The following is a 27,240-nucleotide window of genomic DNA, read 5'->3' as shown; positions in this document are numbered from 1 at the left end:
CGTCCCTCTGCAGGTCACAGACACACAGAACCCAGCCGTGGCAGGCTCAGCCAGGGTCTGGAGCTGCTAACAACGGCTGCATTCCTCCCCCAGGGGCCAAGGGAAGTCCTGAGCGCAGTCCAGGGTTGTTTGGTTTTGAGGTGTGCTGGGATGAAAGGCACCCTGGAAGTGGAAGGTTCGGTCATTCATTAATAAATTATATCTATAATTGAGGGTTTGTTCTTAAGAGCAAGTCCTTTGAAAGTACTTTCCTTCAAACAGTGACTGCCGCAAAGGCATCAGCTATTCAGCACCTTCTCCACTGCCTCAGCACAGCTAGCTTCATTCCAAGATCCGAGATCCTGTTCTGAGCTGGCTCTCCCTCCTCAAGGCTCCTTCACCCTCCCTGCAGAGATGGGGCTTATTGGGGGTGGAAAAAGGTGTGTGTATCTCTGCTGTTTAATGTCTGTTTTTTTTTAAAAAAAAAAAAAGGAAATCTATACTACACCGAATATGCTTTCTTTTTGGTGGACTTTCGCCTGACCCTTTCCAGATAAACGAACCATGGAAAAACTTCACTGCAAGATTAGAAAGACACCTGAGCCTAATACTCACCTGATATCGTGGGCCACACCTCTGGGTTACCAGGAGAAGGGAGGAAGCAAACTGTCATATTGATGTCGCGCTAAACAACAACAGTGTGCGGAGGCCCAGGGGCACTTCGGGATTGACCAAGAGGAAACTCACGTTGCACAATGATACGATCTTGTTGCTACAATTGTCAGAGAAGGGCACTCCCACAGCAAAGGGCATAAAACCATCCGGAGCAGTCTGGGGCGGCTCAGTTCTGCGGTGCCAGGGAGTGGAGCAGAGCCCAGCCCCATCCCAAACACAGATGGGACCATGAACTCCAGACACAGCTTCAGCCAGACCCCCTCGGCTTCCTTCCATGGCCCCGGAGGGGGCTGGGACCGGCCCAGGAGCTTCCCCCGGGCTCCCAGTGTCCATGGTGGTGCGGGGGGAGCCCGCATCTCCCTGTCCTTCACCACGCGGAGCTGCCCACCCACCGCAGGGTCTTGGGATTCTGGAAGAGGCAGCCCCCTCCTAGGCGGAAATGGGAAGGCCACCATGCAGAACCTCAACGACCGGCTGGCCTCCTACCTGGAGAAGGTGCGCGCCCTGGAGGAGGCCAACATGAAGCTGGAAAGCCGCATCCTGAAGTGGCACCAGCAGAGAGATTCTGGCAGTAAGAAAGATTATTCCCAGTACGAGGAAAACATCACACACCTGCAGGAGCAGGTAAGACGCTGGGGACCCTAGAGGTCCAGATGGGGTTGCTTTGCCGGGGGACCCTCAGGAGGAAACATGAGTATGGAAGACGACTTTCAGGAAAATTGCAACGGGGACTGAAGTAACTGTGCACAAAGGTTTTGAGAGATGTTTCCTTACTATACCTTAAATTTGGACTTGGAAACATCTGTTTTGTACAATTAATCTTCTATCCATGGATAATATAGAAAAAGAAGGTGCCCAAAATGACAGAAGTGTCACAGACTTTCAAACATGAGGCTCTCTGATTTCTCTTTTTTTTTTTTCTTTGTTTTGAGATGGAGTTTCACTCTTGTTGCCCAGGCTAGAGTGCAATGGCGCTATCTTAGCTCACTGCAACCTCTGCCTCCCAGGTTCAAGTGATTCTCCTGCCTCAGCCTCCCAAGTAGCTTGGATAACAGGCATGTGCCACCACGCCCAGCTAATTTTGTATTTGTAGTAGAGATGTGGTTTCTCCATGTTGGTCAGGCTGGTCTCCAACTCTGGACCTCAGGTGATCCACCTGCCTCAACCTCATAAAATGCTGGGATTACAGGTGTGAGCCACTGCGCCGGCCAACTACCTGATTTTTCACACACCAAAAATACCTTAAAAATGTGAGGCAATCAGCTGCTATTTAGTGTCACTTATGACCCAACGACGTCATAGAAATGATAAGGATGAGTATTCGCGCTGCGTGCTCAGTGCACCAGGCATAAGAGAGTGTTTACTTTCTCATTACCTCAGTCCTGCTCCACCTCAAAGTTTTGTGAACAATGTGGTTATCCATCAACAAAAGGCTGAGTTACACTGTTTTGAAGATTACGCCTAAAAGTTGTCACCACACCAGCATATAGGTCACCATGACATCCCTAGGTATTTCCGTTTATGAGATGCTTGCAGATAACATTGCTCGCAGTTCTGAGAATGGCATATTGCTAGAAACGATAAAACAGGCATAATTTTTAGAATCTGTGAGTTGGGATGGTTATAAAGACCTTCTTCAAAAAAAAAGAAAGAAACTAACTCTTTAACCAAACCTCAGAAAACCTAAGCACATACCTTCTGGGATGTCTCCTAACATTAGCTAGAAGTAGAAGGAATCCAATCATCTCACAGGTTCTTTTTTTAAGCTGTCTAACTCCCCTCTGAGATACAACCATCCCAGAAAACTCTAAGACCATGATTTAACCTCCCATAGAAAGGGCATCACAAGTTTCCAATATTTATACCATATTATTTCACAATACTCAGTCATTCTTGCTTGAATGTAGGAAGGACCAGTCAAGATAATATAAATCTGTCCTAGTAAGAAACCCTAATTATTGAATAATCAACCTAATAACTGACTGTGTAATTACCTTAACTACATAGTGCATGGTTGTCTTGATGAGAAAAAAAAAAAACAAGGTGACTCAATAGTCCTCATCATGTTTTTTTGTTGTTGTTTAATAAACTTGCTTTGGTTGTAGAAAGGAGGGAATTGAGGATTTTTGCAAATGGAGAACAAAGGGAAACCAAGACTTCCAAAAGAAATACAAGGTTAGACCCGGTCAAATAACTTATGAGCTAGCGGAAGAGATTTTAAAAAGACAGGGAGAAAAGGGAGGGAGATGTTTATTGAGCACTTATTATGTACCTAGGCATCATGCTGGATATTTAATACACATGTCAACAGCATCCAAGAGCTTTCTGCAATGATGGAAATAGTCTATATTATTTTATTTGATTCTGCAACAACCTGTAAGGAAATGGAAGGTCAGGAAAAAAAGCGAACTAGCCATCCAAAGCCATCAGCCAGAAGCAGAGGTGGGATTTGTTTCCAGTAGCCTCATAAATTTCACTACAGTGTGGTGCTGCTTAGCCTACCTCATACAAAAATAACACTTATTATGAATAAAGATAATGCATTACACTTGAATCATTAATCATGCAACACATATTTCATACACATTATCTCATTTAATTCTCACAACTGTGTGGAGCAGGTATTTTTATTCTCAATGTATAGATACGGAGACTGAGACCTAGTCGTTGTCTAAATCCTTTGGAACAGAATTGAGAAAAGTGAGCAGGTGCAATGGGGGGTGTTGGAACCAGCCTTCCCACCCTTCAGATGACCTGGAATTCTGGGTTCTGAGATTAAATAGGAAACTTCTGTGGCTTTGAATTCCACTCTTTTCTGGATTTTTACCTCTAACGCGTTTTTTCTACATTTGAAGAAAGCAACTCTTTAACGCTGAGGTTGTCTATCCACACCTCATTTGAAGATGAGAAAACAGAGGTGCAAAGAGGTCCCACAATCACCTGGGGCTTATCCTTCCTGGATCTTGGCAAAATGCTCTAAGTGGACACAGCTCTCCTGCACCCTCACTCTAGGTATATTAAATGTCACTCAGAAAGTTGACAAGAAGTTGAGTTTAAAAATTAATTCAATCCCTTTGAAATCCAGAATTGGACATAGTCATAGGAGTATCATAAATGAAACACCTTGAGTGATTCTCAATAGGACTATATTCGGCATTTTGTTTTACATTCTATTTTTCTCTCCCTGGGAGGAGATCAAACATCCTGAAGCAAAAATGCTGCACAAATACAGCAACTTGCTTCTCAAACAATGAACTCAGGGCCTTCAAGAGAATCTGGGTGATTCATTACAACACTCAGTGAAAAAACTATGCCTCATGTATCATTTCTCAACCCATCTTCATCCACTTATTACCATGAAGGTTGTCTCAGAAATGATGGTTGTATCATAATACTGTACTAAGTAAGTCTGCATAATGGGAAATGGTTCTAAATGTGCTCTGTATCAAGTACACTTCTGAATTCACATTTGTGTGCTACGAGAATGATAGCTAGGGGAATCAGACCCTTGAGGTGGACTTTGCAATGGATACATTACCAGTTTAACGCAGAATAGCTAAATAAGCCCATAGACAGTATTTTTGATTTTCTGATTCTCTGTCTCTATGTAGATTAACACCTCATACTATGTGTCAAATAGAAAAACTCAGTGCCCAAGTAAGTAAGGCCTACCCCAGTGGTCCCCAGCCTCTTTGGGATAGGGCTACTTTTCACTTTCCATGAACTTAGAAAATAAAAAGAATAAGGAGTCCGGAGGAAAAGGTATTGGTAAAATGCCCCTAAGCAGCACTGTGCAGAAAGGCAAGGAAATACCTGAAAATACCCTTTTTTACAGCAAGGGAAGAGACCATAGTACCATTTGGAATCCCACAAGGGGAAAAAAGAATGAAGCAGGAGCGGCCAGCCTGGTTATGTCCCCACCACGCAAACAGCAAAAGTCCGAGGAGGCATCTCAGCATATAGAGCCTGGGGATGCTTGCAGTGCAGTCACTGACTCTACAAAAGCGCTAGAGCTTTAAAAAGAAACGTATATTATTTACATTTTTCTGAACTAATTCAGTTTCAACCAATTTTTCACTGTCTATAACATGCCGAGAATATGCTGTTTGCCATTATTTGACATAATCTCTTCTAATTCTCATAACTCTTTGATGAAGTAACTATTATTATTGCTATTTTATGGATGAAGAAACTGACACTCAGCCAAGCTCACCCAGCCATTAAGTGTGGAGCAGGATCCCAGGCCCTGCTCTCTGCGTTCCAGACCCAGCATTCATGCCATCTCTAAATCCTGCTATTGTGCATTCATGATGCCAAATTCCATGTGATCAGTGGAGCTTTAAATAGGACCAGATTCTTAAAAAGTTGCCTTTGTATTGAAGTATAGCTTTGTCCTAAGAAAATACTTTCTAAATAAAGGAATGAACTATACAAATATAATGGGAATGACCGAGGAGTCTCTGACTCCATCTAAATTACAGAAATGTAGGCCTAAGACCTCAAAGGTCCTCGGTCTCTAGTATAGACTCCTTATTTGACAAAGGATGAAACTGAGGCCTGGAGAGTAGAGCGATGCATCCACGGGGATGGTCAAGAACAGAGCCAGAACCAAAGAAAAGCTGCAAGTCTCGGCCAGGCGCAGTGGCTCATGCCTGTAATCCCAGCACTTTGGGAGGCCCAGGAGGGTGGATCAAAAGGTCGGGTGATAGAGACCATCCTGGCTAACACTGTGAGACTCCGTCTTTACTAAAAATACAAAAGAACTAGCCAGGCGTGGTGCCGTGTGCCTGTAATCCTAGCTACTTGAGAGGCTGAGGCAGAGAATCACTTGAACCCAGGAAGCACAGGATGCAGTGAGCCGAGATCGCACCACTGCACTCCACCCTCAATGACACAGCATGACTCTAACCTAAAAAAAGAAAGAAAAAAAAAAAAAGAAAGGAAAGAAAAAGGAAAGCTTCAGGTTTCTAGTGCAGCATAACACTTGGTATAAAAGCATTATGACGCTTTTGACAATGAGACATCACCTACCCTAAAGACAGTGACATACATCAAATGTGCACTATTTTTCTGACTATAACATACCTACAAGGATTTACAAATCATAAATGTATACACAATTGCTCAAGTAAGTGCTTTCAATAATATTTTTCCCTTTAAAGTAAAAAATATATTTACAAACATCTAGTGGAATTCTTTCACTGGGAGCTATACCATGACTAAGGCTTATTAGGCATTTTCATTAGATGGTAAAGAATTACATCGGTTAATATTTTAATAGCTATAATGAGAGCATTTTCATCACAGAATAAGTTGCAATCACATAAACATACCTACAAGTTATATGCATGGCTACGGTCACTTTGGGCAAAAAAAAAATTGCGTTCTATGATGACTATTACAAAATACATTTAATATTAGTGTGTTACCTTTGCTCAGTAACACTGATTAGAAACATGAATGCTATCACAAGTAAGAATTATGTCCACCTAAAATAATAATTTTTGTACTTTTGGAGGGTTGAACTAACTAAAAGTCATGGCAAAAATGACTTTTTCGCCAACCTAATAAGAAAAGGATCAAAACCTGAAGTCCTTTTAACATCTTTACATATGGATGAGCTTAATTAAGCAAAATGCTATGACATTTCCGTAACATAAGCTAGAAGGCGTTTTGAACAATTACTATCCTTCCCCTCCCTATATCATTCTTTCAGCAGTTGCATCAATTTAAGCCTGCCAAAACTCAATGTAAAAAGAAAAAAGGCAGTAACACTGACTGCAGATCATATTTTTACTATAAAATCATTCTGCTTTGCACCTAGTATGTGCTCACTAAACATTTACTGATTCGGTTATTCATTGACCCCCTGCCAGAACACGAAGTTGTCTGTACTAACAAGTCAAATATTCAGGAAACTAGACGACAGACATGCAGAGGTCATGCTGGGTGTGTCCACGCGAGACAACTTCTGGTGCATGTTTTACAGATCGTGGATGGTAAGATGACCAACGCTCAGATTATTCTTCTCATTGACAATGCCAGGATGGCAGTGGATGACTTCAACCTCAAGTAAGTTCCTTCTTCACAATGTTGTTCAGGTTCTTTCTCATTTGCTTTACGAAAGGAAAACTCATCTTGCCATGACCCATGTCTAAAATCTTGTAATGAAAAGGCATAGCAATGGCAAATGCAATGTGTGTTACTTGAACGAACCTTAGTGTAAACAAACCAGATATAAAGCACATGTTATAGTGTGGGGAAATTTGAATATGAATCAAGAAGTAGACGATATTAAAGTGTTATTATGAAAGTTTAGGTGTAGTATTATAATTTTTAAAGTATCTTTTTCTTAAAAGATGCATCCTGAAGTATTTAGTCTTAAAATGTCATCATGTCTATAATCTGCTTTAAAATACTTCAGCAATGAAATAGGTAAAACAGATATGGCAAAACATTCGGGGTTGCTAAACATAGGTGATGGGTATGTGACTGTTTATTATCCTATACTCCCTACTCAATTGAAAAATTGACATTGAGTCACCGTCATGGAAAAATGTAGCATGAAACTGACATACAAAAGACATCATGTATGTATCCATTTGTTCTCATTAAACCCAAAAAGTAGAAGATTCGCCTCTAAATGAAAATGAATCCTTTCCAAAACCATGGCCTTCCAACAACAGGTGCACTCTTCTCTTCCTTCTCATGAAAGGTATGAAAACGAACACTCCTTTAAGAAAGACTTGGAAATTGAAGTCGAGGGCCTCCGAAGGACCTTGGACAACCTGACCATTGTCACAACAGATCTAGAACAGGAGGTGGAGGGAATGAGGAAAGAGCTCATTCTCATGAAGAAGCGCCATGAACAGGTAGGACTCCCCCGGAACTCCTGGCAACGAGCACAGCTCAGCCTGCACACCTCAGGCTGATTCGACAGCTATAGTGGAAACCACTACCTGGATGCCAATCCCCTTGTCCTTCACCCTAAATCGTCATTAGAAAAACATATGAATATCTAATGTTTCTAATTTAGCTACTCACATGTCAAATACAGCAACCAAAATGCAATCATAATTAAAGATGAATTGGTCAACAGTTTTGTTAACATACAATGTTTACCTAGATGTGCTTATTAGTATGTTACTATAAGAATCAATCAGTGAGACTGGACTTCCGTCATTGGCCCAATGTTCACCAAATTAGGGAACACTATAGTGAAAAGAGTCTGCTACCAACCAGGATAAATGTGATGTGGGGCAAAAATAAAGAATCCCAATTTCCAGAAGCATTTAACTGACTTTTAAAGAGTTACCATCCATCTCACATCCTCAAGACTCCGCTAAAATGATAGAAAAACAATTCCCATTTTAGGAAAACAAAATTGCTTCTGAACATCAAAGAGCCCAGTTTCTGAATAGCTGGTTAGACAATGACTGTTAATTAAACCTTTCTTACGGCCGCGTGGTTTTCATAAAATCCTATGGGCATCAGCCCTACAGAATCACAAGGCAGTGACGAGATTTTGAAAGCCTCTACATCCTCTCTCTGCCTTCTGCTTCGTGAACTGCTTACAAAAGCTTTGGCCTATAACCTGGAAGGTTCAGCTGCTTAACTATGTTGTCACTTCACCAATCCACATCTGCTGAACAGGACTTTGCACACTATGGAAGCATAATTCTTTCAGAAATATTTTCAAGCAGGGATCAAGTCAGTAATCATGGAGGCCATTTGAGTACCTGTCTTGTGTTTTTTTTTTTTTTTTTTTTTTTTTTTTTTGAGACAGGCACTCTCACTCTGGATCCAGGCTGGAGTGCAGTGGCATGATCTCGGCTCACTGCAACCTCCATCTCCCGGGTTTAAGCGATTCTCTTGCCTCAGCCTCCTAAGTAGCTGGGATTACAGGCATGTGCCATCACACCTGCCTAATTTTTTTGTATTTTTAGTAGAGGTGGGGTTTCACCATGCTGGTCAGGCTGGTCTTGAAGATATTCTTTATTTTATAAAATTATTAGAGATAAAAGTATACACTGTTTTATCATCATCAAGCAATATTTGAGAAACCAAACCAAATCAGTGGCAGTGGAGCAGCCACATAACCGGAATGTTTATGTGATCCATTTACCCCTGCCAATCAACATGGCGATCCAGCCTTCTGATTGTCAAAGCCGGTCCATTTCCTTTCTCTGTTATTAAACAGGAAATGGAGAAGCATCATGTGCCAAGTGACTTGAAGGTCAACGTGAAGGTGGATACAGGTCCCAGGGAAGATCTGATTAAGGTCCTGGAGGATATGAGACAAGAATACGAGCTGATAATAAAGAAGAAGCATCAAGACTTGGACACTTGGTATAAAGAACAGGTAAAAGAAAGGTGCACTAACTTCTCAAAGGTTGCATTTCCATGAAGTCCCAATGCTGATGCCTTCACCTTGCTTGGTCCCTCAGTCTGCAGCCATGTCCCAGGAGGCAGCCAGTCCAGCCGCTGTGCAGAGCAGACAAGGTGACATCCACGAGCTGAAGCGCACATTCCAAGCCCTGGAGATTGACCTGCAGGCACAGTACAGCACGGTGAGTAGAGGCTAGGAACACCCTGGGTCCCACACCACCTCCTCCATGAAGCCTTCCGAGATCTCTCTCCCAGGCCCCGACCCTCAACTCCTTTGGGACACCTATCACTTTCCACTTTCCACCCAAATTGTTTATGTTGAGAACCATAATAAAGGGCTACCATGTATTGAGTGTCCAGATGCTGCCAAGTAATGTGCTAGGTAGTTCATGATATTAAATGTCATTCATCCTTACAGTAACCTTTCCAGATAGTTCTTAGTGTCCCCACTTTAGAGATGAGGAAACCAAAACTCCAACAGTAAAACAGTAAAATAAATTGGCCAAGGACACACAGCTAGTCAATAACTGGTGGAGAAACCATGGGATTTATTTGGAGGCGGGGGGTTCTAGACCTCCATGATTTCTATCAGTGCCATCTCCACTTACAAGCCAGGCTACCCGCCTCAAATCCCAAAATAGAGAAATTCTAGTGCCAACATGGTAGGTGGTAAATCCAGGCCTGGCTAACTCCAAAGCACTTCCCTATTCATTTATGTATATGTCTTGTCACCCAGCAAACTCTAAATTCTTGTGTCCACGTCATTTCTATCATCTTCACAGTTTAGAAAAATGCTTGGCATGTGTCATAAGCATTCAGATTTCATTAAGGTGTATCATTTGATTCCCAGTATAGCCTACTGAGTGTTCTAATCATTCATCCACATAATTGCCAAGTGCTAGACTACCCTCTGTCTTGAGAGGAAATGATTTGTTCATTTCTGTTGCAGGTGCACTTGGGCAAATGGCTGTTATGTTTTATGCATCCGTGATACAAACGTTGTGAACAGACACTGAAAATGTGCACTGTAGAGATCATGAGTACAAAAATAATTATAGTGTCTTACAGCTGCCAAAACATTTTAACATACAGTATTTCACAACGGTCCTGTGAGGCAGGCAAGGCGTGTATACCCATTATCATGCATCCTAGTGTCTGGCCCCAATCCTTGGCACTGAGGATTTTTTAATGAAGGCGTTTATATTCTAGTAGGAGACAGACAATGATTGTGAAAATCATCAAAATGTCGATGTTAGATGGAGCAAATTGCTACAGAAATGAAGCAGGGGAGGTCAGATGCACCAGGGTGAAGAGCTGCCATCTTAAACGAGGTGGTCAGGAAAGTTTTCCTAGTAGAGCGGCAGTGAGCGAAGAGGTAAGGAGGTGCTTGATGTGGTGGTGGCTGTGTTCCAGGAGAAGGGAACCGCAATGCAGAAGCAACAAGGGTCAAGTGTGTCTGCTGAGTTGTAGGAGCAGCAGAGAAGTCCGTGTGGAAGTGAGTGAACAAAGGGAAAAAGAACAGACAGAAGAGGAGGGGAAGGGGGGGGGGAAGGAGGAAGAGAGGGTGAGGCTGTGGGGTCACACCAGAGCCAGACTGTGTAGGGCTTTGCAGGCTACTTTGGAGGGGGCTCAAGAGGAACAGCAGGTATAGACAACTCTTTGAGGAGCTTTGCTGTAGCTGAAGGAGAGCAGAGAAATGGGATGATAGGTGAAGGTAGGTATGGGTTTAAGAGAGAGAAATTTTAAGGTAGGAGAAATTATTCTATTTGAAAGCTGAAAGCTGGTGGGAATAATCCAGTAGAGAGGAGAACATTGATGAGGCAAGAAGGCCAGCAACTGCCAAGATGACTGGGGCACAGCTCACTCATAATAACACAGGCAAGCCAGCACCTGGTCGTAGATTCCAGCACCTGCGTGGGAGCCATGGTGGGAGCAGTGGGCGGTCTCTCCCGATTGCTTTCATTTCATCAATAAAATTAGGAAGTGAGGCCACGGACCAGGCGTCCCCAAACTTTTTACAGAGGGGGCCAGTTCACTGTCGCTTAGACCGTTGGAGGGCCGCCACATACTGTGCTCCTCTCCCTGACCACCAATGAAAGAGGTGCCCCTTCCTGAAGTGCGGCGGGGGGCCGGATAAATGGCCTCAGGGGGCCGCATTCGGCCCACAGGCTCGTAGTTCGGGACGCCTGCCATGGACTCAGAGGAAGGATGGGAAGGTCACGGGAGAGGGAACAAAATAGTCCCCTGGGAGAGTAGAAGAATGACTGACCATTTCACCACCAGGCAGCATGAACAGCCCCTGAAAATTAGTAGCCACAATAAAGTGGAAGTATCCAGCACAGTTATGCGATTCTCTTTAAGGTTAAAATTATGCACATCAGAAAAGCATGTGTTACATGCAAACAGAACAGGGACTTGAACCCAGTCCTCCGTCTCCTAGCCCAGAAACTTCATTTAGCAGCTATTAGAATTTCCTCAAAAAAAAAACGACCATTTTTTTTTACCGTCGTCATAATCAAAAAGCATTGTTTGAGACTAGGGTTGCCAGATTTACCAAATTAAAATATAGGACACTCAGTTTAGTTGGAATTGCATATAAAAAACAATTTTTTTAAGTATACACATGTCCCATGCAATACTGGAGCAATATTTTGGACACAGTTACACTAAAAAATTACTCATTGCTCATTTGAAATTCAAATTTAACTAGACGTTCTCTATTTTATTTGGCAACCCTAATAGAGACCCTTCTCCGAAGATACAAAGAGATAACAGTCCTAGTTGCTGTCTCTGAGAGTGTACCATTGGATCAAAAATATAATGTAAGGTATTAAAGAACAGTTCAGAGCAAGGCAATGGACTTCAAAAGTCCCAGGCCAAGCACTGTGGCTGATGCCTGTAATCCCAGCACTTTGGGAGGCCAAGGCAGACAGATCATGAGGTCAAGAGATCAAGGCCATCCTGGCCAACATGAGGAAACCCCGTCTCCCCTAAAAATACAAAAATTAGCTGGGCATAGTGGTGCACACCTATAGTCCCAGCTACTTAGGAGGCTGAAGCAGGAGAATCGCTCGAACCTGGGAGGCGGAGGTTGCAGTGAGCCAAGATCATGCCACTACACTCCAGCCTGGGCAGCAGAGCGAGACTCTGTCTCAAAAACAAACAAACAAACAAACAAAAAAGTCCCAACACTGCTCAACTCCCAAGTCCCAAACCTGTAAGTCAGCCTACTTCTCATCTTGACGTCTTGAGCAGCTACAAAGGCACCTAACCAACTGGTCGACATCTGCTAAGTACTCAACCAGAACCTGTCATTGACCCAATCAAGCCGTCAGTCAATTCACAAAAGATCATTTCCTGTTTCAGAAATCTGCTTTGGAAAACATGTTATCTGAGACCCAGTCTCGGTACTCCTGCAAGCTCCAGGACATGCAAGACATCATCTCCCACTACGAGGAGGAACTGATGCAGCTACGCCACGACCTGGAGCGACAGAACAACGAGTACCAAGTGCTGCTGGGCATCAAAACCCACCTGGAGAAGGAAATCACCACATACCGACAGCTCCTGGAGGGAGACAGCGAAGGGTAAGAAGGCGAAGGCTGGCATGAGAGGAGCATGCGACAAGCATCCAGCTCCTGTGGGCGTATGTGTGCATCTCTGGGTTTAGTCACTCTAGCAAAAGAAAAGTTGTGTTGAGTTTCTCCAGAAGATACCTATAGCCAGTTGTATTTCACTAAGCAGCAAGTGTAATTAATCAACTAATACTCACAGGACACTAAGATTTGCAATCAGAAAAGCTAAGGTCCCTAGCAGGAAACAATTAGAAAGATTTTGGCCATGGTGTTTCCCAGTGGGAATGCACACAATTTTGGCTCAAAAAAAAAGCCAGGGGAATGTGTTAGTCCACCAGCCAAAAAAAAAAACCAAAAAACTATGCATACAAGATTGAGATGTCTGGACTTTCAATCTGATATTTCTGGCCACCCCAGGAAATAACAGCAGGTGACATATATATTCTATGACTCAAAAGGAAGTAATAGAAGTTTTATTAAAAAAAAATACACAAATAAAACATCACCAGACCAAAGTTTGAACAGTCTGAGAAGCTCAGGGTTCTCAGACTTAAGACTCAGACCCTAGCAGGGATCCTGGAGGAAACCAAGCTTGCAGCTGGCTGAAAGGAATGGATGGTTGGTGGACATTCCCTAACTCCAGGGATAGTAGAAGGCAGTACCAATGCCTTCTGCATCCAGATGGGTTCCAGCATGAACTCATGACCTTGAGACTACTAAGCTCAGACAATTATCCTCATTAAAGAGCTGAGGATTTACAAGCAACCGAAGGAAGTTAGTTCATTCTGAGAAGTTTTTATGATTGTTGCTAGTACTAAAGCGAGTTTTAACCTTTATCACTTTTATAGGACAATGGAAGAATCAAAGTCGAGCATGAAAGGTAAAAAAAAAAAATTCCTTCATTGTTTGAATCTCTATTTTTAAGGAATTAGCATGGTTATCCATTCTGTAGTAGTCATAATCCTTAGTGTACTCCCAAATGTCCTGGGTTCAAAATTTGTTTCTCTCCCCAACGGTCAGGAATTTTCAATTAACAAATTAAGTAATACAAAATGAATGAGAGCTCCCTTCATTTCGTATTACTTAATTTGTTAACTGAAAATTTTCCTCCCTATATATAAAATTTCCTCAATTTATATATATTTTCCTCAATATCTATAAAGGCAAGGAGTAAAGAAGATTAAAATGATAATTCATAGTATTATGTCTCTATTAAGTAATGGTGTCTGCTTACTAAACTCCTAGAAAATTGAGAGGCAGTGATTTCATGTCGTTTCTCAAATTATTCCATTGAACACTCGTGTTCCATGAGATTTGAAGAGTGTATTACGGATGGTATGTCTATGACCAGATAAGGTTAGAAATACTGTGTGTCATTATCCTCTTCTGGAACAGTCCTGTTGCATTTCAGTATGTTAAAGATGGAACAGGTACTGCTTTGAAGGAGAAAAGGAACAAGAAAGAGGAAGAAACGACAGAAGTTTAACTTTGTTTAGCACAGTATTCCCAAACATCTTTGACCTGGAAACATACTTTCTCAGATTACCTTTAATTTCTCATAGAAAAGTTCCAAGAGACCAGAGTCTGGGACAAGTGGCACTTCTGATTAGCTTATGATAAATCTATACTAAGGCATTGGAGGTTCAAAGTTGAAGTAATCATCACAGAACAGCTGGTCTAACTTCTACCCCTCTACAAAATAAGACAAGGGTCTTTGAGCCTCTCTTCACACATATCCTACGATGAGAAACCCATACTTGATGGGATAGACCCACTGGAGAGGTTTTATTTTAACAAAATTCTCCCTTGTAATTTTATTAATGATTTCAGTTCTTCCCTGCGGAATATAATTGGTTTACTGATGTTTCAACAGGCACTTACTCAAGTAAGTTATATATTTGAAAACAGCCATGGTAAGCATCCCTGGCTTCTCACCCAGCCTTCATGTGGCATGCTTTCTAGACCTTAAAATGAGATACCTCGAATAGCCCTGAGTGCTCTGTAAGCTCAAGGAATCTGTGCAGCACTACAAAGCCCACATGCAGAGAAAGAATTCCCCAAGTGCTTGTGGTCAGAGACAACGAGGTTCCACAGAGACTAGGTTTCACACTTACGATGAAGGTCTTCACCTCCAGAAGGTGACACTGTTCAGAGATCCTCATCTCCTGGAGAGTGGGAGAAAATCCCTCCTTGAGGAAATCCCTTTTCCCTGCAGCAGAGCCCGCCACATTGCTTAGTGATCATTTTGGAAGGTGCCAAGAGCCTTCAGGGGCTGACAGCAGGGAACTGAAAATGAGTACAGTTCAGATGGTGGAGGAAGCATGGCAGTGACGTCTTCTGTACTCTTTTTCTCAGCGTCCGCAACTCCAAAGATCAAGGCCATAACACAGGAGACCGTCAATGGAAGATTAGTTCTTTGTCAAGTGAATGAGATCCAAAAGCAAGCATGAGACCAATAAACATTTCTGCCTGTTGTAAAATCTATTTTCCCCCAAGGAAAGTCCTCGCCCAGACACTAATGAGTGACTTCTAAGAGACATCCTTGGAGTTATCAGACTCAGAAACTTTTAATTTTTTCTTCTGTAACAATCTCACCAGATTTCTTATAATGCTCTTAATATATTGCACTTTTCGACTCAGTGTGAGTTTATGAGTTAAAGCTCTCCTTTCCTACTGTAGCCTTCAGATTCTCATCATTGTGCATCTGTTTTGTAGCCAATAAAACTCCACACTAGCCGCATCGTGTCTTTTTTCAATATCTTGAGGCAAGACAGCACCTCGAGGTCTCATCCTAACAAGAGGTTCTCAGAACATTGTCCATGGAAGATCCAGAGAAATCTCGACATCAGGCACGTTCACAGCAGCCAGGCACTGGGCAGAATTGTCACCCTGTAGCCAGGCAACATGGGCATGAGGCTCTCCACAATCCATACTTCTGCCAGCAGGAAGAGGGGGAGGAAACAGACAAAGGGAGGCCCAGAAAGCCTCACTGGGAGTGTGAGAGGACCAAAAAGTAGGCTATCTCACTTTTAAGAAGGAAAAATGCTGAAGGGCCAAAAAGAGCAACTCTCTTTTAGGTTATTTGAAGCTAGAAAGGAAATTAAGGGGGAAAAAATGTCATTACAGGCAGATACTAAGGCTCTAAAAGGGGAAGTAATTCATCTAAGATCCAAATTGCAAATATTAGTATCCTGATCATCATGCTGTATTAGTCTGTTCTCATGCTGCTATAAAGACATACCCAAGACTGGGTAAGTTATAAAAGAAAGATATTTAATTGACTCACATGTGGACATGGCTGGGGAGGCCTCATAATCATGATGGAAGGCAGAGGGGAAGCAAAACGTATTACGTGGCAGCAAACAAGAGTGCTTGTGCAGGGGAACTCCCCTTTATAAAACCATCAGATCTCAGCTGGGAATGGCGACTCACACCTGTAATCCCAGCGCTTTGGGAATCCGAGGCGGGCCGATCACCTGTAGTCAGGAGTTCAAGATCAGCCCGGCCAACATGGTGAAACCCCGTCTCTACTGAAAATACAAAAATTACCTGGGTGTGGTGGCGGGCACCTGTAATGCCAGCTACTCAGGAGGCTGAGACCGGAGAATTGCTTGAACCCAGAAGGCAGAGATTGCAGTGAGCCAAGATCGCGCCACTGAACTCCAGCATGGGTGACGAGAGTGAGACTCCGTCTCAAAAAAAAAAAAAAAAAAAAAAAAATTCAGATCTCATAACTATCAGGAGAACAGCATGAGAAAGACCTGCCCTCATGATTCAATCACCTCCCATGGAGTCCCTCCCACAACACACAGGAATTATGGGAGCTGCAATTCAAGATGAGAGTTGGGTGGGGACACGGTCAAACCGCATCACAGGCTGAACTGTAGCAGGCGGGTAAACCATAAGACTACGTACCTCTGTCCTCTGAAGAAGATGCCATTTTCTCATTCTAGGAGTGTGGGCTACTGTTCTGAGGCCAGTGCAGAGGAGCACTGCTGGAAAAAAGGAAGGGGGAAATCCACATACCCATTAAGACATCATCAGAAAATGGAATTCGAGGATATTAACAATTTAAGAGACTACAGACACAGAATAGCCCAAATATCCCATTTTACAGACAAATCAATGGAGGCCCAGAGCAATACATTTTTGTTTGTGTTTTGTTTGTATTTGAACAAAATGTATTTGCTTGGAAACTCGCCTGGCAATAAATTCTACTGTTTTCATTCCAGAAATGCTTTGACTCAATAGCAAGTATCATTCTATAACCCAAAATCCAACCAAACAATAGGCAGCTAATCCGGAGAAGAATAACATATTACTTTGGAATTTAGTATTTATGTTAATATATTTGCCTACAGTGTCATAAAATGGTGGAGTGGATAGGTAGATCCCTCTACTATTGTTTAATCCAATAAAATGCACGCCTTTATAGACTCGTTTCTTCACCATTATTTTTACACACTTACCCTGCTGATGATGTACAAATTGGGAACTAAATATAAAAATTCATTATACAGGAATGTAGCAACCGCATGTTGAGGGAAGGGGTCATACAGCCAAACAGGGAGTAAGGACTCGAATTCTGGCAGCAAAAGGTGGGGAAGAGAAAGAGATCCCAGGAAGTTTCTTTAGCGTGGGGTTCTCAAACTCAGCTCACAACAGCATCACCTGGAGAGGTGAGAGACGTCGGTATCTTTGACATGTGAAAACATCAGAATTGAAGAAAGCATACTGTATTTTTTAATTCATAGCAAATTAAAAATAACAATTATAAATGGATGAACTATTGAAAAGCCAAAATAACTTATGCACTCTCTAAGCTGGAACCAATATATAAAAATGTCAATAATTACAAGAAAAAAGTAAGCCAGAAGTAGGTACAAAAGATCGGATTTTTCTTTACAGATAGACATAAGTGGATCATTTAACACAGACTACATTTAGCTTAGAGACTTCCTTTTTTTTTTTTTTTTTTAAACAGGGCCTTACTCTGTCACTCAGGCTAGAAGCCAGGGGCGTGATCTCAGCTCACTGCAGCCCCAACCTTCCAGGCTCAAGTCATCTTCCCACCTCAGCCTCCCAAGTAGCTGCGACCACAAGCACACACCACCATGCCTGGCTAATTTTTGTATTTTTGGCACAGCCAGGGTTTTGCCATGTTGCCCAGGCTGGTCTTGAACTCCTGGGCTCAAGCGATCCACCCACCTTGGCCTCCCAAAGTGCTGGGATTACAGAAGTTAGCCATCACACTTGGCCTAGCTTAGAGATTTTTAAAAGTTTACTTTGTGTGAAATAATAGAGCATGCCATTTATTTGGGATAAAATAACTTATTTCTAACCATAGCTTTCATGGACGTGAAGCAACTTGTACCATAGTTTCACATATACCTATTTGGTCTTTCACAACAGAAAACTAATAGTAAATAATGCCACTTTTTTTTCTAGCCACCAGACGACCAAGGATAAATAATACCATTTTTATAATGGTAAATTTAAAAATTTATCAATGGATATTTAAATGTATCATTTAAATAACGGTGTTATTTTCTGGGTATGCTGTAGATATCAGTGGCCCCAGTGGATCCTCCAGCATTCACGCCTTTCTGTATGGCCTCCCACATGGATGCTGGGTTTGGTCATGAGACTTGATTGGGCCCATGGAACATCAGCAAGCTTGCCACAAGCAGAGGCTTACTAAATGCTTGCACATTAGGAGTTATCCTCTTGGAATGGCCTATAGGAAGCCAGCTACCATGTGAGAAGCTAGATTACCCTGAGACATCATACCGTGACGAAGTCCAAGCTAGCCTCTTGGAGAGCTCACACCAAGCAAAGCTGAGGAATCCAGGCAACCGCCATAACTGAGGCTTTAGGCATATGACTGAGTCAAGCCCTTCCAGCCAGTTCCCAGCCATTCAAGACAGTGCAGCTGCTCCCAGACATCACAGACAGGAACAGGCCATCCTCACTATTCTGAATCCAAAATTCTGGCCCACAAAAATAATTGTGAACAAATAAAATGGCGGTTGTTTTAAGCCAGCAAGTTTTGGGATTGTTTTTCATGCAGCAATAGGCAAGTCAAATAGAGTATTTTAAACGGAAGACTCTGTTACTTGTTCAGTGACAATAATTGATTTAAGGCAAACGAGTTGATTAACATGCCACCAAACTTTTGACCAGAATATTAGTCATTTTAACACTCACATGGACCTCCAAGAAAGTCCTGGTCTAATAAGAGTAGATGAAGCACCAAACTCTCAAGAGAAAAGCCAGGGTCTACCCTCTTCAAAGACAGTAGAGAGTAAAGCCATTGCCCATGAAAGATATTCACAGCTCTCCTCTCTGCTCCTTCCCAAGTGGGACCAGCAGGGTAGCTCCAACCTGGAGAGGGGGCTTCCCCTGCTCCTCACTCTAACATGCTAGGATGCCCAAGTAAATTCTTTTTCTTATCTTCAAGTTTCAATTCCTTTTGACTCTCTGTTTTAGTTCCTCATTCCAGGGACATGAACAATTTCTCTACAAATAGTTATGCCCACAGATCAACAGTTTCACTAAAGGTGATCTGTTTTCAACATAGGTAAGCAATGTTCTCCTTCACTAAGAAACTATAAGTCATTTACAAATGAAGGTGATCATAATTATTTCGTAGCTCCTAGTCATAATACTTAAAAGTCATTAAGAGTATAATTCATTTATTCTAGCCATGATTCTTCACAATACAATACTTCACAATACTCTGAATGCTATGCTTTTATACAGCCTTTAATCAGTAAGTACTTTTAAGATTTTGGTGTTTACCTATCACCTGAAGTATTTTGTTGGTTATTTCCGTATGGTAACAACATTGGTTTTCCAAATTACTGCATGCCTACGTTCATTCCAGTGTGTGTGATTCATTTCCATCTCATCTATTCTATTACAACATCTACGTGTCACATCTCTCTGAAGAGGATTAGAGTTTCTAAAATATACTTGAGGTGAGATCATGTAAAAAGGAAAAGACAGTGTTTCTGACATACTCAACGATGGCCTGGTGATACTCAGAAGTTTTACCTTAAAATTTGTGTGTGTGTGTGTGTGTGTGTGTGCGCGCATAACTATTTCAGTACATGGATTGTCCTACTCACCCAAACTTCTCTTTGAAATTTAAATGAGAATTTCTCTAATAAAATTATGAGTCATCTCATAAAAACTACAAGTCAGTTTGTGCTAATTCCATGGTGTGCCTACACAACATAGCATGTATGCCTATGACGTACGTACACATATGCCAGGGGTGTTTTAAATAACAACTATCCATGACTGAGCTTTACATTCAGGATCTCATTTAACATTTGTCACAGCCCTGTGGCATATTACCTATATTTTATGTTTGGGGAAACCGAGGCTCAAATGGACTGCATTAACTTGCCTGTGGTCATATAGCTATAAAACGGTGGAATCAGAACTTGTACTCGGTGTATTTGGTGTTTGTGCCACACGAGTCAACAATGCTTGCTAGACAGTTACATGAAATCGGAACACAGGCAACACATTATAATGAGCCCTTGCTGATGGCTTTCATCTAAGGTAAGAGTCCAAGGATGAGAAATCTGGATTTTCCTATTTGAAAATCAGAACTCATATTTTTCAGAGGCAATTAGTAAGTAGTTTGACATCATTTGCCTGACACTAGAACAAGATCCATGAGTCAGAAATAGGCACTCAGGACCAGAGAACAGGTTTTTATGACCAAAAGCTACCTTCTCACTTCTCAAACCTCCAGGCACCCACTCCTATCCACAAAGAGGTTGTGCTCTTAACTTATTTTAGCCTAAAACCAATCAGCATCAGGGATGATGATTGCTTCCCTGAGAGCTTAGCAAGTTCCGAACCCGGAGGACATCAAACCTTCAATATCTGTCTAGTTAGACTCCACACTCACTCTTCGTTTCTATCAAAGTCATCTTTCCCCACACACAGAATATGATAGGGCAAGACGAAGAGAGGGTGGTAATAATGGACAGGCCACAAATACACCTAATATCATCAACAGTCATAAGCTGAAAAGATTTTATCCGGAGTCTCATCACAAAAAAAACATTCTGAAAATGTTCGTGTATCATCTCCAGCCCCCCAGGAAGCAGTTGTTTCAGGTCACCACGCGGTCCCAAGCCTTGTATGTCAGTACTTCTGAAATCTGAATGTGTATACTTATCATGTGGGGATCTTGTTAAAATGCAGATTCTGATCTAATTGTTCTGGGTTGAGACCCACGATTTTGCACATCTAACAAGCTCCCAGAGGATGCTGAGGCTGCTGACCCACGAGCCGCAAGATTATGGGTGATTTCGATGAATTGACGATTCAATGCATTCCTCACAGTGAATGTCGTGTCTATAAACCAGTCTTGGGACCGGTTTACATGAACAAGATGAAGGCAGCATGGTCAGAATCCCACTAGCACAGTCCGGCTCCACACAAGCTAAACCTGCAAGAGCATCAAGTCAGGCCTTGAAGGGAGATGTTTCCTATATTCTCACCAAGAACAGAAGACAGAAGGAGGTCTGGAAATTAAGATCGATCCCTTTGCCCCAAATTTTTCCTGGATTTGACATGAGACGTTCACAAATCAGATTCATGGGAGAGGACGGGAAACACGTGTCCAAGCCTGTCTATTGTGTTAGCTGACACAACACTAACACTAAAAAGTGTACCCCTACTTACGTATAAGAGAGTATTCACTTACAAAAATCTTTCTAAATTCTCTTCAAGGGCCGTTTCTTTCTTCAATGAACTGAACGATGCCTGAAGTTTTTGTCGTTGTTGTTATTTCGTTCTGTTTTGAGACAGAGTCTCGCTCTGTCACCCAGGCTGGAGTGCAGTGGTGCCATCGCAGCTCACTGCAACTTCCACCTCCTGGGTTCAAGCGATTCTCCTGGCCCAGCCTCCAGAGTAGCTAGGATTACAGGTGTGCAGCACCACACCTGGCTGATTTTTGTATTTTTAGTAGAGAGGGAATTTTACTGTTAACCAGGTTGGTCTCGATCTCCTGACCTCATGATCCACCCACCTTGGCCTCCCAAAGTGCTAGGATTACAGGCGTGAGCCGCTGCACCCAGCCTGGCTGAACTTTTAAGAGAAAAAACAACAACAACTCTGAGCAATTGTGTCCTACTCCATACTAAATTCAATCATCTTGGACAGGCTGCTTTCATTTGTGTTATGGATGTCATTACTCTCTGTTTTCTTTTTTTTTTTTTTTTTTTGAGACGGAGTTTCGCTCTTGTTGCCCAGGCTGGAGTGCAAGTGCAATGGCGCGATCTCGGCTCACCGCAACCTCCGCCTCCTGGGTTCGGGCAATTCTCCTGCCTCAGCCTCCTGAGTAGCTGGGACTACAGGCACGCACCACCATGCCCAGCTAATTTTTAGTATTTTTAGTAGAGACGGGGTTTCACCATGTTGACCAGGATGGTCTCGATCTCTTGACCTCATGATCCACCCGCCTCCGCCTCCCAAAGTGCTGGGGTTACAGGCTTGAGCCACCACGCCCGGCTGATTTCAAGAAATGTGTATTGGAATGAGTGGAGATGGAATAAGGAACCCATGAGGAAGTGGTCATTCAATACCTGCTTCACGCCTACTGTGGTGTGAGTCACTATCAGGAAGACAAAATAAGGAAGCTAGAACTTCAGAGAAGGAAATTTAAATATACAAAAGAGTCCCTTTGCCCAACTGCAATTCTCGTCACCTGTAATCATGGTAAGTGATCCTAATAATTATTATCTTTGCTTGTATTATGATAAGGAAATTGATTTGAGCTGGGAAACAAGAAGAAAACGTGTCTCTTCAGTAAAGCTCTTTCCACCCTCCCACACTCAACAAAAGCTTCATAAAGCCACCAGTAACTAACGCTTACGCCCCACTCCACCAAGTCGACTCCTGTGACTGGCCTCACACCCTTCTCAAGCACCCAGGGCCTTCCCCGGTGTGGCCTCAGCTTGTTTTTCCAGAGGGCGGCCGTCATTACCTGAATGGCAGGTTTGCTACACAAGCGCCTTAACATAGGGCTTTGTAGACATCACACCTGGGCTGTCATTAGTGTCCTCCGAAAATAATAATCAGCCGGCAGACCAAAGAAGGGCATTCCAAGAAAATCCACGACTACCAGTGTGTGGGGAAAGCAGCGAATAGATAATTGATGTGTTTTTAGTTCGCCAAAGAAAGGCCTAACTTCCGCACACCACACAAGGATAGGTCACCCCAGAGTCTATTTGCAACGATGCCCGGCTACAGCGCTGAGAGCTGGGGGAGGCTGCGTGCTTGTAGTTGGCAGCCCTGGGGAAGCAGGGAGCATCTCCGATCGTTCCCTTATGGATAGGAGGCTGAGCCCATGGGAGATCTGGGAATGCGGCTTTTTGCATTTCCCTCTCCATCTCCTGCTCACCCCCTACAATGTTAGGTGCTTGGAAGTTTCCAGAAGAGGCCTTTCTACGAGAGACAAGCCATCATCTGTCTCTCTCCTCTGCCCAACCTGCAGTGCGGATCCACCAAAGGTCAACAGGGCCCGAGGGAGGAGATGATAGCATGCAAATCTTCTCTTTTCCACCTACTCGCACTGTCCCTCAGGCAGCCAGAGATCAGAGTGACCAAAACCAGGCTCTGTCTCAGATCACACTGTGGCTGTCTTAGCACAGCAGATATCTAGAGTCAGTCCCCTTCTCATAGCATGAAGCAGAAGGAAGAAATGAGTCCCCTTGTGACAAGCACCTGCCCACAGCAGACAAAGGTTAAAACTACATCCTCCGGAGAGGTACACCTGAGTCTTCAAGCAACTGGCAAAGGGGAGCTGGGAGCTTGCACCTCTGAGCAAGCCAGAGACCCGTCCTAGGGGTTCAGAGACTGAGCAGGCTGGGCAAGAGGAACCCCCAGACACCTGCAGGTGGGGATCGTGGTGGATAAAGTCTGGGGCTGGGAGATCAAGGCTTTGATCTTCTTCCAGTATCTTTGTGGTGTCTGATCCTCCCCATTTTTCCCCATCAGATGTGAGTGAGGAGGAGAATTCATAGCCAACCCAATAATCCTTTATAATAAAACTTTTTAAGTGGCCTCTGCTACTCTTTTTTTTTCTTTTTTGAGATCGAGTCTCGCTCTGTTGCCAGGCTGGAGTACAGTGGTGCGATCTTAGCTCACTGCAACCTCTGCTTCCCAGGTTCAAGCGATTCTCCTGCCTCAGCCTCCCAAGTAGCAGGGACTACAGGTGCATGCCACCACGCCCATCAAACTTTTGTGTTTTAGTAGAGACGAGGTTTCACCATGTTGGCCAGGATGGTCTCCCTCTCTTGACCTCGTGATCCACTCGCCTCGGCCTCCTGAAGTGCTGGGATTACAGATGTGAGCCACTGCGCCCGGCCTCTCCTACTCTTAAAGGATCCCAAGGATATCCAGAAGGGATTCATGTGCTCATTTGGGTCCCACAATAGATAGAGGTTTGGGGGCCTCTCAGATATTTGCTTCCTGTCCTCCGTTTTGTTTGGGAACCTCTGATATTTACATAAAACTATCGCACTGTAAAAGGGACAAAGACCTCGTCTTCTGCCTCCAGGGCTTCTCCTCTTGGTCATTTCTCGTGTCCTGGCCTCCATGTCAGCCCCAGCTAAATGTTTCTTCTAGAGGAGGAAGAGGAGCAGGTAACCTCTCACTCTCAAAAATGGAGAGGGGAGCGGGGTGCGGTGGCTCACGCCTGTCATCCCTGCACTTTGGGAGGCTGAGGCGGGTGGATCACGAGGTCGAGAGATCGAGACCATGCTGGTCAACATGGTGAAACCCCGTCTCTACTAAAAAAAATACAAAAAACTAGCTGGGCATGGTGGCGCCTGCCTGTAATCCCAGCTACTCAGGAGGCTGAGGCAGGAGAATTGCCTGAACCCAGGAGGCGGAGGTTGCGGTGAGCCGAGATCGCGCCATTGCACTCCAGCCTGGGTAGCAAGAGTGAAACTCCGTCTCAAAAAAAAAAAAAAAAAACAAATAAATAAATAAATAAAAAATAATGGAGAGGGGAAGAGGAAGTTTAGGTCAGGTAAAGAGAGACTCACACTGCAGGAGCAACCGTGTTTTCTCAGTCTCCCTAAACTCACTCCAAGCTGGAAGAAACAATCTGTTCGCAGAAAAAGCAAAAAGGAAAGAAGGGTTTCAGAAGGTCGGGTAGCAGACCAAAAAAAGTTTCAGTTCCCACCCTTACAATTACTCCTTCTCTAAGAGCTGGCTCCCTTCACAAGGCCACTTGTCAGAGTGTATTTCCGTGCTGGCATTTATGTCTTTCAGGTATCCAAGTATCCTGTGGATCTTTCAACAGATCAAAAGGCAGAGAGAAAAATGTTCTTGGATCAACTCCTAGAGAAATCTTAATAAACCACATTTTCCTGGGATATTTCAGGCCAGTCAGTGCCTGTCAGTTTTATACTGTGGCATCATTCTTTCCAGATGTGGATTAAACCCTGCGACGAATGAAAAGATTAAAACTTCACCATTCCAGCAGCCTTCATCTCTAAATTGCTGTGCTATCTCCTTTAAAAAATTCCGGCATTTGTATCATCCTGTCTGCTCTTCAGGGCCACTGCTTGTGTTGCAGGGAAGACAGAAAGCATGAGAGTTCCGAGCCGTGGGCAAGGATGCTTGTCAAGAGTGTCATAAGGGGGAACCAGGCATTGGGAAAGGAGTTGAACCAGAGGGACTTTCAGATTCGATTATTTTCCTCTTCATCGGAAAAGAGCTTGAGTTTATAACCAACATGAAATAACAGATATATGGGAGGTGTTGACGGTTTTGGAGGGCTGTCAGAAGACAGGGCGTGGTCAAACTATAAATAAAGTTTTATTAGGACACAGTCATGAACGTTCGTTTGCATATTGTCTACAGCTGCTCTTGCATAATCACAGCCAAGTGGAGTAGTTGCAACAGTCTCTCTGGCCCACACAGCCTAAATATTTATGACCTGGCCTCTACAGAAAAGAACATTTCCATCCCATGCTATAGATATTAACACAGGAGAAAATGAGTTGAAATTACAGCAGAACAGTCAGGCCTATCTCTAAGAGTATCTCTGCCAGTTGAAGGGAGCAGGCTATTAAATCGAAAGTTGAGCGGACCTTGACCCCTTCACGTGCTATTAAAGATGACTGTGGGTCATCTCAAAAACACCTGGATGGTTTAGAACTAGTGCAATCATTGAAAAGATTGAAAAGTGTCTACTTTTCCCCCCAGGTGACTCATGTTTATGGAAGAAGTTAAAAAACAGAAGATATATTTTGCTTTTCATTTCTAAAATTTTATAGCTTCCCAAATGTTTTTCAAGATAATTGATCAATGGTTGCTCGCTAAGAAGTAAAGCTGTTCTTGGCAAAATGGCAATTTGAACAGAGAAAGGATAGTAATGGTGACTCACAAACCAGTTTTACCTGGAGCCTGGAAGAGGTTGCTGTAGCCTTTCGGGATTGGAAGTGCACGAGCACCCCCTGCTGGCTACAGGGCAACATTAACCCGAACTCATCCTCTCTAGTGATTCAAGGCTTGGGTTGGACAAAGATCAATATCCACACAGTCTGGTGGAGGAATCAAGGAATATCAAACATTGTCAGTTCATACCCAAGGGATGGTAGAATCTTGAAATTTAAGTAGTCTGTGTTACGTGTACAGTAGCAAAGAGCCACTGCTAAAACAAGAGATCACCAGGTTTTCCATTCATCTCCCGTAAACCTCCTAACCCCATTTTAAAAAACGTTTTAAACTACAGCCTGCTGTACTTCATTAAACACAATTCCTTTAGCAATGAAAAAAGAACTTTCTTCCTCGTTTGAAATAGATCCTAGCCAAGGGTCTTGTTCAAAAGAGTCTGAATCATCTGAAATTGCCAGGATCCTACTCAGCTGATCCTTACAAAAGACAACCTGAATAGAATTAGTTTGTCAACAATTGACAAAGATATGCAGGAGAGCCTGCAGCTGTGACGAGGGCCGCCCTCCTTGACTGATGGACACGGGAATTGTAGGCTAGGGATTCAGGACACAGCCCTCTGACCTCACGATTTTCCCAAGCCTCCTCTGAATTCCTCTGACGATGAAGACAGAGGCTGGGGTTTAAAGTATCTTTTTGTCATTTAGGCAACCCTGCTCCGTGTGATATGTATTTTTTGGCCGGGCACGGTGGCTCACACCTGTAATCCCAGCACTTTGGGAGGCTGAGGTGGGTGAATTACCTGAGGTCAGGAGTTTGAGACCAGCCTGACCAACATGATGAAACCCGGTCTCTGCTAAAAATACAAAAAAAAAAAAAAAAAAAAAAAAAAAAAGCTGGGCATGATGGTGGGCACCTGTAATCCCAGCTACTCGGGAGGCTGAGGCAGGAGAATCGCTTGAACACCAGGAGGTGGAGGTTGCTATGAGCCGAGATCGCACCATTGCACTCTAGCTTGGGCAACAAGAGAGAAACTCCATCAAAAAAAAAAAAAAATTAAACCTTTTTTTTTTCCTTTTTAACGCCAATGTCCCAATAAAGAAGCTTAAGGAAAGGGGAAATTTTAAAATCATGAATCCTGTCATTGCCTCACTCTCTGAGACTCTAAGAACAGGAATGTTTGCCAATA

General features: G+C 43.1%; 1 protein-coding gene and 1 long non-coding RNA gene across 3 annotated transcripts; one reads left to right on the top strand and one right to left on the bottom strand.

The window, feature by feature from the left end:
* The first annotated feature begins 514 nt into the window (after positions 1–514).
* KRT23 (keratin 23) lies at positions 515–15,353 on the top strand. Of its 2 annotated transcripts, XM_010330655.3 has the most exons (8): positions 515–1,278; positions 6,644–6,726; positions 7,370–7,526; positions 8,855–9,016; positions 9,102–9,224; positions 12,409–12,629; positions 13,466–13,497; positions 14,973–15,353. In XM_010330655.3, the coding sequence occupies exons 1-8, from the start codon at positions 883–885 to the stop codon at positions 15,065–15,067; spliced, it is 1,269 nt and encodes a 422-aa protein (XP_010328957.2). In that variant the 5' UTR covers positions 515–882; the 3' UTR covers positions 15,068–15,353. The 2 variants fall into 2 exon arrangements, with proteins under 2 accessions (XP_010328957.2, XP_074244809.1); XM_074388708.1 differs by lacking the exon at positions 13,466–13,497 and having other exon boundaries at positions 722–1,278.
* Positions 2,710–26,923, bottom strand: LOC120366851 (uncharacterized). The gene is made up of 5 exons (XR_012514667.1): positions 16,533–26,923; positions 14,732–15,705; positions 12,601–12,717; positions 9,038–9,203; positions 2,710–8,938 (listed from the first exon to the last, which is right to left on the bottom strand). It is a non-coding gene; the product is annotated as an uncharacterized LOC120366851 (long non-coding RNA).
* Positions 26,924–27,240: the final 317 nt, after the last annotated feature.

The sequence above is a fragment of the Saimiri boliviensis genome, chromosome 17 (genome assembly GCF_048565385.1).
Source record: "Saimiri boliviensis isolate mSaiBol1 chromosome 17, mSaiBol1.pri, whole genome shotgun sequence".
NCBI classification, from domain to species: Eukaryota; Metazoa; Chordata; class Mammalia; order Primates; family Cebidae; genus Saimiri; species Saimiri boliviensis.
The sequence above is the reverse complement of the archived record's forward strand: the minus strand, read 5'-3'. Positions and strand labels throughout refer to the sequence as shown.